The sequence below is a fragment of the Protopterus annectens genome, chromosome 4.part1 (assembly GCF_019279795.1).
Source record: "Protopterus annectens isolate FY-2018-M chromosome 4.part1, PAN1.0, whole genome shotgun sequence".
Classification (NCBI taxonomy): domain Eukaryota; kingdom Metazoa; phylum Chordata; order Ceratodontiformes; family Protopteridae; genus Protopterus; species Protopterus annectens.
The window spans coordinates 143,893,916-143,908,442 of NC_056734.1; the positions used below are offsets into that span (position 1 = coordinate 143,893,916).

General features: G+C 37.9%; 1 protein-coding gene across 2 annotated transcripts in view; it reads right to left on the reverse strand.

The window, feature by feature from the left end:
• The window catches only part of LOC122800784 (collagen alpha-3(IV) chain-like), a 1,680,215-nt gene that overhangs the window by 894,096 nt on the left and 771,592 nt on the right, over positions 1-14,527 (reverse strand). For both annotated transcript variants that reach the window (XM_044070045.1, XM_044070046.1), the window contains exon 23: positions 3,717-3,812. In XM_044070045.1, the coding sequence (XP_043925980.1) occupies positions 3,717-3,812 (96 nt within the window). The remainder of the gene's footprint in view (positions 1-3,716; positions 3,813-14,527) is intronic.

Consider the following 14,527-nt stretch of genomic DNA (forward strand, 5'->3'; position numbering starts at 1 on the left):
TCCTCAAGGTGTAGCGAATAGCTGTTATGGTGTCCTTGCATAAAAATGGTTCCCATAATGATTCTGGGAATTACAGGTTCATTAATTTGACTAGAATTATTTGGAAGTATCTGGAATGTATTACAGCTGAAGTAATAAAGAACCACATGAGTGACCTTATATCCCTGGATACACACCAGTCTAATTTGTTTTCATAAAACTGTAACTGTATTTTCTGAAACTATCTGAGATCTTTCAAAAGGTTATCAAAGCCAAGGATAAGGGCCATATACTGCACCCTTGACCTTGCCAAGGTCTTCAACACCATTCCCCTTCCAGCAACTGCTCACACACTCTCCCAACTAAACATTAACCCATATATAGTTAGTCAGAAAGTTAACTGGCTATAGTGGAATGTAAGCAGTTAAGGTCTGGGGAGTATTTACTCTAGACAGAAATCCATCACCAGCTGTATCCAACAGGACTCTGACCTAGGACCCAACTCTTTTGATATATACTTTTCTAATATGAAAGCTGATATCAGGGAACTATGTTTAGCCAAGTTTGCTGGTAATTGCAGTTGTGGGCTGTTATCAAATCATAGGTTCAAAGAAATTACAGTTCATCTTTATTTCTCATTTAGTAGGCCCATCATTAAATATAGTACCCCCTTCAGGATGTATCTTACTAAGCACCTAACCAACCTAAGGCATCACAATGTTCTGTCACCAAAAAGATGTCAGATCTCAGTCCCCTTAACTGCTCTGATAAACTAAAATCCTTATTACTCTAGATAAACTAAAATCCTTATTACGCTACTCCATCCTGTATAGCCTTGTAAGAGAGATGGTATCTGTTTCTTCTTCCATACTATGAATTGCCCTGTACTTTTTCACCTTTACCTAAACAGAATTTGTGGTAAAGCAAACACTCACTCACTCCCTAGACATTTAATACTGTACATATGCAGTAAGTATATCAGCTGATATAACAGGTACCCAAGCCAGTATATCCCCCATTTCTGAAATAGGATCCTATTATATATCAAGCAGAGTATTTTCTTGGTGACCTTAAAAATCAGTCTTAATGACTGGATGGCTTTTTGTAAATGTTCACTTTCGATATGTGGTGGAAGTCTATTTAATGGTGGACACTATTAATCTTCCATCAATAATTAGTGATATGGCTGGGCTTTTCAATGGTCTCCCTGGCTGTAAGTGAAGTAAGAACCTAGGAGCCTGTGACCACACCATTGTTTCTGATGAGAACTGTTTCTCTATACATCTGACTCACTAACTCACTACTGTCACACCACTGTTTACTGATGAAGCAGAGTGTGACCTACAGAGTGTTACCATCTACTAGACTATCAGAACACGAGTAAGCAAGGAGGGCAGTTGTACAGTCAGACCCATGTGAGTGGGCCAAATATTTTTAATTAAAATAGCTGTGCTGTGGACAGTGGGACTGGGGAATCAGTAAGGATACGTGAGTGGCAGTGATATATGGGAAAAGAAGAGAGCAAATTCAATTTGGTGAAAGAAACAGTTCACTGAACAGTCTGGGAACTATTCTAACAGTGAGCTTCTTGTGATTCAGACTTCCACAGTTTTGCACAACCCTAATCATGGTTGCCATATATATTTATGTTGGTCCATAGAAAGAAAGATACACATGCAACTGTGCAACCAATTGTGACGCATGGCTATGCAAAGATTATTTGCAGTTCAGTCTTGAAGCACTGTACTTTTATACTTCTCATTAATTTTTAGTATAATAGACGTAAATGCCCTTTGTGGCTCTTTCTTTGTTTACCTAGCTTAGACAAGAATAATGTATAATAGCTGTGTCTTTGCTCATTTTAGTCATGTTACTTATTAGTATTATAATAATGTGGCATGCCATGCAACATAAAATTTGCCAAAATATTGAGCTGTGCCATGAAATGTATACTTTTGGTCTTTCATTTATGACATATCATGTACATCAGCACTCAGATCAATCTTTAACATTTGTATGAAATAACCTGTATATTTTGAAAGTTTGATTGTTTTATTTTATTATGAATGTATTTATGTATTACATTTGTTAACCAGGATAGTCCAAATGGACAGAAAGCTAGCGCTTTTCTGCAGAGGTCCAGAGAGAAAAGCTGCAGAAAAATTCCCACATTACATAAGGAACATAGTAAACAAAGGTATGCAAGTAATCAAGTTTGATATCACAATTACAGATACGAAACATGCACACTTTGGTTGTTTAAAATACAACCTATAATGACAAAAAAGGTCCTTTGGATCAGTTTGCCTAACAGTTTAAAAATAACAAATACATAAACATAAAAATACCCTCTGTGACATCTGTCGCACAAAAACTATGTTAATTCCAAGATATAACTGGGTAGAGACAGAAAAAAAAACAATCTATGAAGGTAAATGCTTCAGAGCAGTACAAAATATTATCTTAAACCTTAACAAAAGACATACCCACATATGTTAGTGTCTAGGACATTCTATTTAAAACAGGTTTCAAAGCATCAAAACCATCAAAGACAGTGCTGTGTGCTAAGAATGTTCCAAAGTTTTCCCAACAATATATTAAAGACAGTGAGAGAAGGAAATTTACCAATGTTTTTCCTCATAGTTCTTATTTTGGCAGCCTGTTCAGAACAGAACTTGTTCCAGCCATAATGTAACATTTTAGTAAGCTACTTCTGATGGCTACAGCCAGTTTTCTGTAATGCGGGATCATCTCTCTTCTGCAGATTCATGTATTTGGAATATTGCACTGCAAATTACCTTTATTTACAGCAGTTTGTGGTTTAAAGTTTTCCAGTATCTCCACCCCCAACTTCATATCTATTCTCACCACCCATCCTTCTGTGGGATGACTGTACAGAGAAACAGGTGGCAAAGGTCACAAGAGTTTTATATACACCCAAAGGACACCACATGATACCATATGTACCATCAACAGGAATCCTAAAATGTCCATATGAAGCAAACAATCCAAGTTTTCAGTAAAATACCACTTTGTTTACATCACCACATCCTTTATTCTATAAAACCGTTGAACAATACTTCTGTTTTACTGAAAATTCAGAAAATTATGTTAATGCATAGTATTTCGCATATAATGAGATAAATGTTTAGTTTGTGACAACATGAAAAAGAGATCTTCTGAACAATTAGCAAACCCAACTTGTATTTAATGGGGGAACTGGTTAGCTCTCATGCAAATCAATATATTTCTTCATGTAAAAAAAATAACAGTCCAGTAACATTACTCAAATGACATCAGCTATCATGCTGTATAATCAAACAATGTTTGTTTTTATTTTATACATTTGTTAACTGGGTATGCCCACTGGACACACTTGTCCCTTTTCAGGGGTGACCCAGGAGCACTGCCTGATTAAGTGACTTGCTCGGAGTCACACAGTAGGCAAATGGAGGTAGAAAAAAATCATACCCCTTATTCCTGATGACAGGAAGCAAATTTTTAAAAGCTCAGATCCTTGATCCTCTGCAGTTACTGCCAGATTGGTGTCTAGGTATGGTTAGTGTATTTATAATAAATGCCTCTCATTTAGGAAGGGTCCTGCTTTAGTATGATTCTTTACACTAACTCATCTACTGCCATTTCATGTGAACCAGATTTGCTATAATATAGCAATTAGTTCACTCACTGTCAAACACAAAAGTTCTACTTTATAAAAGAATACACAAATTGCTTACCAGGAGGACCAGGGGGACCACGTTTTCCAGGACATCCAGGTGGGCCACAACGCAAGTTAGCACTTTCACAACGTGGGCATGCAGTGCCTTTATTACCTTAAAACAACACACATATATATAATGTTAAAATGCGGTTAAAATGTATGGATCATCAATCACTGTATGCAGGAGACTCCTTAACCAAGCAGTGACAAGTGTAAGTTCTGATTTAACAATGCTTTCAAATGAATGTCAAAAAAAATATATATATATATGCACAAAATGAGGAAGTCACAAAAAGAAGGATTAACACAAATTTATTGCTTTAGGTCATTCTGATAAGTGGGTAGCATGATCATTCAGCAGTTAAAGTTTCTGTTACACATTTCCCAGGTGTAGTCTGTTTACTGTCTTTGTATAGTGTTCATACTTTTTCCATGCATACATCAGTTTTTGGTAATGCTGTACATGCATACCTCCCTGGTTGCACAGCAAGGCCCACCTTAATTCCACCCACCACACAACTCCTCACAATGCACGTTTCACCTAAGTCCTGAATATTCATGTTGATGTCTTCACCGGCTGCATGAATATTCATCATTTTTTCATCAGTTAGATCAAGGGGCACTACAATTATGTTATATTTTTTGTTTTTTATGTTTTTGAAGTGGGGCTGCCCCCCCCCCCCCTGCATCCCCTACCCCCTTGTAAGTAAATATACCAACTTCAAGATCACACTAAATTTGGGAAAAGGATAAATTATATGCATTATGTCACCATCAAATCTGCACAAGCGTCATTAGAATACATCACAGCCTTCTGGAATACCGATCATACAAGTGATGCCCACGCCACACCCACATCTGCACAAACCACTCTGAGAGGTATGCATGTACACCCAGTTTTTCTCTGGATAATCTAGTTTAAATATGCCAAAAGGTTTAACCACAGGTGATCAATAACCAGCTGATCAGAGCCTAACTGCCTGAGCTCAACTAGTTGCAATCACCTTTTATCAGGTACTGTTAGACTAAAATTTTAGACATAATGAGATTGCTAGTTGTGAAAGACTACCATGTGCTTCACTGGTAAGGTAACTAGTTGTAATTACCCTTTATCATGAATTGCAGGGTCAGAGCCTAAGACATAATGGGGTTGTTGTTTGTGAAAGACCACTATGTGTTTTGCTGCTGTGTTTCTCCATTTCTTACTGCTGTGCAACTATAGTGTAAATATCTAATTCCATGTGGCGGTTTCCTCCAAAATGATGGGTGCAAGAGACTTGCCTCCCTGCACGAATGTTTATTTCTGTCAACACATAGGGGTTGTAGGGAGAACATGTTTTTGATTGCTTATTGTGATCGAGCAATATTTTTACAAATGATCATGCATAATTCATTCATAAAGGAAGCATCACACAACAGACTTGGTTATTCTAATCTCTCTGTATTACATTTACCCTTACCTCTTCTAATCTATCTCATGACTAAAATGGTCAATTAGGACCAGTCTACTTACCTAGACAGCAAATAAGTAAACAAACAAATAAATAAAAAAATCAGTGATAACCAGAAATCCAGGTTTTCTGTTTCTGTGAAGTGATGAATTTCAGCATAAAGTAATAGCACAGACACCTCACATCATCAGTTTTTCATTCTTTTGGCAGTCTTTCCAAAACCTGCTTGGAAGGTATTGATGTGAGGTCATGTTCCTGAGCAGGACTATAATGTTAAAATAACAGACGTGTACCATATTAAAATAACAATATGGACAACTATTTAAAATAAAAAGAAATAGCCATATGAAAGTAATGCAATAAAGACTTACATAAAGACTCATAAGTAATATTTGTAGTCACATCAGCTAAAGAAGGATAGAGAGCAGCGACATAATTTATAGTAAGTGTCTGACTTCCCTGCTGATACATACACCCATATTTTATCCTGTGTTCTCTGCTGTGCTCCATTTTATGTCCTCATAAAGCCTTTCTTCTTTTTCCATACTTACCATTTCATTTATCATATTGGTAGTACTCAGTTGCAAACCTTTAGCAAGTCTGTCATTTCATTGAAGCTTAGGCTGTGATAACCAAAAACAGCAATCCAGTCAGGCTTACACAAAGCATGCTTATATTCTCACATAACTTTCTACTTCCAGCCGAGCAGTTACCATTAAAGGTTTTCACTCCTACAGTTCTTTGCGATCAGATACACATCAGTGTTCAAACCAGTACTTAGACCTCAAATACAGTAACTACAATGTTGTATTTTAACATATTTGATATTTATCAAAAGAGCATTGTCTGGGACTGATGTGACATTTCCTGAAAGTGAGTCTCTTTTTCCAAAGACCAAACCTATTTTTTCTTTCAAAAAATATTTACTTCTTTCTATTCCCTGTTTAAAGATAAAATGTCCAGTGCTACAAAGCACATTACAAATGCAGATGTATCTCAGTACATAGAAATAAGATACTAACCTACATTTGTTCTAGAACGGCATGTTCTTGCTGTTGAATCCCTGCTACTGGGAATGTTTGTTTTTGTTCTCATCAGGCCTGCACCATTCATAGGTTCATAGGTGATTACTAGCCTATTGATCTGTGAGGATCTTAAGAAGACTAGCCCAGCATTCCTGCAGTAATTATTAGCCAATATATTTGCAATATAAATCTTCAGAGATGTAGAAGGATATGTTAGGTGAGGTCCATTGGTACTAAACCCAGATGAATTTCTAGTTACCCATCCACTCGCTAAAGTTATGTTTCAATAGCATAAGAGAAGTAATTTTCTTTATGTGGAGTAGAAGATGGTTCCATAGAAGAAGTATTCTGTGCTACATACATATCCCTCTGACATGTTCTATTCATGTTGTAAAAGAGATCAAGATCCCTTGAGGAGGGGTTAACACTACCACTGGACTTGCAAATGTGGAAAAGGGTTGACAGGATAGGCTGTTGTCACCTCATAGTAGTCTCTATGATGCTGAGAAGAGGAAACAAGTCTTTGAAATGGTCCGTATAGATTTTATGATTTAGACTTTTGATTTTTTTTTTGGTGAGAAAGTGTTGGGGTCATTCTGACTGTGACAAGTCTTTGGATAGGTACAAACAGTAAGGGGTATTATAATCAATCATTGGCCTAATTAGTGTAGAGTACAAAGGACAAATAATGTCCCTGGATCTGGACAGCTTACCCTTCAGTTTATGCTGTGGGATGAAAAAAAGGACTTCCTTACAATACCGGATATGTGGTGATCAAAGGACAGTTCATTTTCAACATAAGTTCCCAGATTTCTAACTACAGGATAGTTTTTTTTTTTTTTGGGGGGGGGGGGGGCGGGGTTGTATTCAATGTGGTACTTACAAAGGGAGTCAAGCTTGCTGAAGTATACAGCTATACATTTCTAAGTATACAGCTATACATTTCTAGGAATTTAGCTTCAGTCCATGGTTTTGGTACCAACTATTTGATTGAGATGGGCCCTCTTGTAGGATCATGGTGTCCACTGGGAGGTTATGATGGCACCAAGTTTGCAGTCATCTGTTAACTTGATCAGCCACAACCTTAACATTAACTTTGACTTCCAAGAAGTAAATGCGAAAGCGAAATGGCTAAAGGGCTGAACCCTGAAGCACTCCACTAGTGATAGGTCTTTTGGTGAAGCTAGATCCACCCACTCTTACATCCTGTGTTCTATTTGTGAGATAATTTGTTATCCAGCAAGTTATTTAGGGGTTAAGATTTAGCTAGGAGGCTCCATCTATGATGCCTGAGTATGGGATGGTATTGAATGTCTTAGTAAGGTCCAGATAGGCAGTGTGCACTGACTTGCCTTCATCCATTGTTTTAGAGAATTTTTTGAAGACATCAACCAGGTTAAGTAGGCAAGACCTGCCTTTGATGAATCCAAAATGGGTTGCACCAAGTCTGTAGATCACCTGTATCCCTAATTATTAGCTCTATAATGACCCTTTCCTTTGCCTTGTAGATGAGGCTGGGCAGGTTTATGGGTTTGTAATTATGGGTTTGTAACTACCTGGGTCTGTTGTAGCCTCACCATTTTACAAGGGAATGACTGCTGCTGTTCTCCATTCATCTGGCACAAAGCCTGTTTTAAGGATAATGTTGAATAGTTCTCTAGGGCGTCTGCCAATTCATGTTTCAGGCTAGCCATTAGGCAGCCTGGTATGTTTTCGGGCCCCATAGATATAATGTTCTAGGCCTTAGATAGTGCCTTGAGAACATTTTCTTGGGAGATTGAGGGGGGGTGGATGTGGGTATTTGTTCTGAGGAAATTGGAGGGGAGGGTGGGGTGAAGTCAGAGCTGAATTTACCCACTAGTTGATTGGCTATGTCCCCTGGGTATGAGTATGTGATATCATTTACTACTAGCTGTGTACAGTGATGGACATTGTTTCTAAGATTTCTAACATCGTTAAAGAAAGATTTGTGGTTATAGTTTGCCTGGATGGATATTTTTACCTCATATTTTTCTGTGCAGAGAGCTTTTTCTTTTATTATAGAGCCTGTTTATATTAGGGTTCCAGCATAGTGGTTTATTTTGGAATTTTGCAATGTATTTATGTTTAAGGGGGCACAGTGGTGGTGCTGCGGTAGCGTTGTTGCCTCACAGTAAGGTGCTGTCCGGTTCGATTCTCAGCAAGGCCATCTTCTGCGTGGAGACATGCATGAATGGGCGTATCTTCGTTGAAGGTTGTGCGTCAGGGCTGGTAACTCGGCACGTAAAAATCAACTACCAATCATTAGCAGTCCGGAGTTCCGCTGTGGCGACCCCTAACCGGGAAAAGCCGAAAGACACAACATTTATGTTTAAGGGGGACTGATGCATCTGTGCAACTATTTACATGTGCAGAAATCTTGGCAATCAAGAATTCCACATAAGCAGTGGAATCATCAAGGTGGAAGGAGCTTTTGAATTTAGTCTGGCCATCTCTATGTTTTAGTAGATTAGCCTTTGCATAGTCTCTGAATATTGAGGTATTAAAGAATGTTTCTGGCTTCAGTCTTGAGGTGAATGTAACTTACTTATAGTCTTATTTGACCAGGGAGGCAGTTACAATTGGAGGGGAGCAGAGCTGTTCCATACTGGTAAGGATCAAGACCAGGATTTTATCTCCCCCAGTTGAGGTGTAGACTAATTGGACCAGGGAGTTTGTATTTATAGAAATCAGTGGTTACACTTGTTTGAGGATGTATACATTTCTTAACTGATGGTGCAGTAGTTGAAGTCTCCTAACAGAATAGTGTTTGGCTTAAAACATAGGGATTACATACTGGTTAGATGGGGGGGAGTGGGCCATGGGGCACATAGGGGGGTCCTGTTGTTAGCTATGATGTGATAAAGGTTTTGTGTAGAGTAAGTTAGACATGGAGGAGTTATAAGTAATCTTGTGTAAGGAGTCTGGGGTGATTTTTTAAGAATATAGATATAGAGACACCTTAGCCTTTAGTGCCTACTTCTAATGTTTGCACGAGTAAGAGGCACTGAAGCCCTCCACTGATGCATTGCCTAAAAAATTTACAATGTGGGCTGACAAAGTTTTAACCAATATATAGAAGCCTTAGGAGTAGAAGTCAGGCCATCTCTAGCAAAGCAGTTTGGACTGTCAATCATCTCTTCCCAGGTTGATATATACGCACACACATATATTGTGCCCCTTTAGAATGACACCAGAATCTAAGCTAACTGTTGAAGCCAATCATCCTTTGTTTACATTGCGGGATCACCTTTGGTAATGGTAGAATCCTTCTCAAAGCTGGGTTTATACCTGCCTCAGACACATATTCGGATAGCTCCATCATATCTTTCTTCATATAGTCCAGGAAGGTGAATCTCAAGTCATGTAAGCTCACATGTGTAATGATTGTGTCATATTTGTACTTCTGGTGCAGGGACTTGAATGCTTGTGTGATGTGACAAATTCTGGTGCCTGATAGGCAACTGATTGTTATTCTCTCTTTACACAGCCTGGTGGGTGGTCATAGAATAAATCTTATAACCAGGAGTCACTTCATTTGCATATTTGGAACATGTAATGCAAAAAAGTATATTCAGGGACAATTTTCTGTTAAGCTATATCAGCTGTGCATGTCATAGACACATTTATATGAAGCTATATCAGACTTCTGCATTAAATACTGCAGCTACCTTCCTCTCTTTTTCTTTGATGGAAGATACAGCAATATTTCATGTGTGTGTGTGTGTTTGTTGGTGTCTTCCGGAAATTGTGCTACCACACTTCATTAATTGTCCCATATTTTGTTTTCCTGCATTATACAACTCACAAAGATATCATAAGGAGAATGTCTCCAAGACAAAAAAAAATGTACCTAAGTAATTAATGCACAGCATTCAAATGTGCACTTAACTGACCTTCTCAGAAATTATGTGAAAGTGAAAATCTACTATAAATATTTGAAAGCAATTTTTGGAAGGGGTGCTTCACTCCCTGTACTTCCAGATGTGGAAAGCTGTGTTCCCCACACTCCTACTACTTATCTATAACCAGGACCACTTGTACTTTGCAGCAATGGTAATTATTCAAGATACAGTAGTCTGAGATGATTAGTACATCATAAACCAGAGTCACAATATTCTGTTTGCACCTGAAAGTGCTTTCATTTTTTTTGCACCAATAAAAATATCACATAAATTCTATTGCACTAAAGCATGTACTTTCTTTCTTTGTCGGTATGCAGAATGATATATCCCCTGAAAAATGGTAGACTGCATTGCTGCATTTACAAATCCCAATTGAATTAAATAGAAATAATGAAGTTCCACTCCTTCCAGCACAGATATAAAACATGCAAGCCAATACTTATAGAAATATACTTTTCCTAACAAAGGTTTAATAAAAAGTAGCTGCTATGTATTTAAAATACTATTTTCAACCCCTTCTAATTCTCCAGCTGATATTGCAATATGTATGTACTTTATATACTTAGTTGTTCACTTGTGCAAATGGGCAAGTAGTCCTTGCACTGTAGTATCTATATGTAGCACTGCAACAGGCTTACTCTGTGCACCCTAGCCTGTTTATATGGAGTTTGCAACTTATAATCTTAGTAGTCAACAGCAAAACATAAAAGAAAAATGTTTCCTCTATCTCCTACTTTCTATTAAGTGTTATGTAATCATGAAGAAAGTAAATTGCACGTTGTTCCTCACACATATCCCTGAAGACTAAAATAACTCAACCTAGCATGTATTTCACTGAAAAGTCATCCCTTCCATTTTGTTTTGTGTTTTTTTCTGCCCACTCTAACTTTTTCCCACACTCCATTGGCTGCCTGTAACCAAATTACCATTTGAGTGGGTGGCAAGTATAGGCAAGCAGCCGTTTAGGGTGGTTTGGATTTGTCCTACTCAGTTGTATTATCCATATTCTGCAGCAGAGTTAGAGCAGGGACTCCCTATGTGGGAATCTCTTCCCCATGAGATATTCAAAATAGTAAAATGCCACTCAGTTCTACCTCCCCTAACCAGCTCCCTAGGGAACCGGCTCTGCTAGTTGAAATGCGTCTACTGAGTAATAATCATGGCTCCATCACTTTCTGCTGTGAAGCTTGCACGTATGTTGTTCTTTCTTTTGAAATAAAAGTGAGTTAGACAGATCTAAGCACTGCATTTTCAAAATGCTACTTTTCACTTCAAAGCAGCAAAAAAAAAAAAAAAGAGAATGTCAAATATGTATTTTTTTGAAAACTAAGATACTGACATTTACTTTCAGTAATAGTGACCTCAGAGATAATTATGATAAGTAGCAGTGAGTGTAGTGGGGCGCAGCCCTACATATGGGCTGTGTGCAGAGAACTCAGCCTTACTTATACCATTTCTTTTTGGACAAAGGTCTGCTACCGATCCTGTGATTGCTCTTTGGTGAATTTCACAGCCAGACGAATACTGTTTATTACATCAATTCACTGTCATACAATGAAGATGACAGAAATAATTTTTCTTTAAAGATTACTGAATGCCTTGCTGTTTTAGATAAGTTACTTCCAATCTTCATTTAATGTATTTTCTCTAACCCTATATTGTTTCATAGGTTTGATGAACACGCTCAAAGGCTAAAGGCTAATGGGGAGTTTGGTTTCTTGGTCCCAGTGTTAGAACTTGTAGTTGCCTATATAGTTACCTACGTCATTTCTGAAGGTATGAATTAAAGTATTCAGTTTAATTGAAAGTGGAAGTTTATTCTGCAAGCATGGAAATATTGAAGCTACGACACTGGCACAGTTCATGATATGTTTGATATAACATTTTTATTGAGTCTGACTGTCCTTTTGTGTTCAGATCATCAAGAGGGTATTCCAAGCAAAGGGTTTCAGATAGTAAGGGATTCTTTAGTTCTGTGTATGTCAAGTATAGATCTTTTTTAAGAAGGCAATAAACTACAGAGAAGACATATAATTGTCGTAATATTTGACTATAAGACAAGCCTTAGAGCCGTTAATTTCTCTTTATGAGAAGTCATTGTTTATTCTTCCGTTGCATGAGTTAGAGTGTAACTAGGTTACAAAAATGTTTTCTATAACTGGTTTTATAAGAGCTGTGTAAGGGATAACTGTTACTTCTGTGTCACATTGCCTCAACTCCAAGAAGAATGTAGGGGGCAACTCCATATGCATTACAGACAGTATAGGATATATATGTGTCAGATGGGAGGTCATTATCTACAAGGTCTCGGAGGTCTTTTACTACATTGTTAACTTTTAGTTGTTGACAATCAATAATGTAGAAAGGTGGTAGTGGGGGTTTTGCCAAATACCAGAAGGCTGTAGTTTAGGAAAATGAAAGCAGTGGAATTTCTACTGCAACATTTGTGTGCAATGGTAAGTGCTATTTGAAGCAAAGTTGTATCAGCAGGAATAAGGACAATGCTCACAAGTTTGCAGTCCCCTACATATTTGATGAGGAGACACTGGAGTCAGATATCTGAGAAAAGATGATGGAAGGAGAGACTGCAGCAAAGAAGGTCGAGGATTCCACTGCTGACAGCAGATGGTGAGGACAAAATTCTCCTACTGTACCTGATGTGCACGATCATGTAGCCACCGGTGGACCCAGGTTTTAAGCCTTCATACGTCTGAGTTTGTATGTGATTATGTCATGAGTACAGTGTTGGATACTTTAGTCACATCTAGGTAAACAGCATGAATACAAACCTTCATCCAGGGCTGCAGCTGTACTCTCAAAAAAAATATGACATTAGCCATACAAGTTCTCGTTGTGGTAAAACTGTACTGGGTTAGCTCATGCAGAAGGAGGTTTCTTGTTCCAGCCTGAGTAAAATCCATGATGGTTCTCTGCATCACCTTGCAGAAAGTGACTGAAGCCTAGTTAATCTGTAATTACTGGGGTCTGTGGAAGGGCCTCCTTTGTGGACTGAGACCACAGTCACTTGCTTCAAGACATAGTTTTTAATGTTGTATCAAAATGTACATATGCGGGTATACTAGGCTATTTCTGATTGCACAAATAATGCTTTCTGGTATCTCGTGGTTCCATGAAACTGGTGTTTCTGACTTTACTGGGGTGACCATTTTCAGTGCAGTGTCCTTCTTTTTATAAATATAAGCCACTGAAAGTCATAAAGCCAACTTGCTTACTGACGTTTAAATACAGCACAGTGATTTCATTTCCTTACTTATCCATTCAGAACAGTCTTTGTCTGTCTATATGTTAATTCTCTGAGCACCCAGTAGTAATCACACAACAGTTTTCTGGCATTAGAATAGGATTCCATTAATGACAAGGTGTGTTGAATACTGTGCTGATGGTGTTTAATTGCCTACGTACAGAGCTATTACAAACATACTTCTTTCCATATAGCATGCTTTTGTAGACAGACTGCTTAAATTGATTAACATAAGTCTACCCACTGATGAGTGGTACACTGCAGTTATGACGCCCCTTCACAAGGGTGGCTTTACAACTGACAAGTCTGGTAATTATGGACCTATCAGCCTTATGATTCTTATCTACATATCCCAGGACATTATTATAACTAACCTAATAACCCATGATATCAAAAATCTTGTTAGACTTTATCCCCAGCAGTTTGGTTTTGTGAAGTATAGATCTTGCATATTTAATCTGGTAAATTTCTTTGAAAAGGTTATGGAGGCTGTTGATGGTGGCCATGCAGAACATGCATTATATCTTGACCTGGCCAAGATCATTAACATTTTTCCTAATGCTGGCATCATACAAAAACTAAATGCTTTAAAAATTAAACCATATGTTGTAACATAGATAGCCATAAAGTATAAAAGTGACCAGAAGTGTCATCCAGCACTTCATACAAGGACTTCTTTTTAATATTTAAGTCTTAGGTCTTCAGGCAGATCCATAGTCCTTCATTTTCCATTAGCAAAAATTCTAGTATGATTTATTTTGGAAACAAATACTGCACTCCTCATTATTTTACACGTTCTCCAATACATAGCATGCTTTTAGCTTTGTTTATAAAATGAGCAGAGCTGTTTACCTTGAAACAGATTATGCCTAATTTAGTGGTAGCTGAGGTGGATATAAAAGATCCCATAGCACTTATCAAAAATGGGGAATATCCCCGATGCCATAGTCAAATGCCCCCTTGTAGTATAAATACCACCACAGATTCCTGCATGATTACCCATTCCAGCTTACCATTATCAGCATTCCAGCTGTGCCTGTCAGAACATTGTTATTGGTCTACTTCTGCCAGGAGGTAACTATATGGTCAAGCAAACATGGCCACAGGGAAATCACTATGAATTTTGTTATAGTCAAAACCCTAGAAACTGGCTATAGTGTAATTTG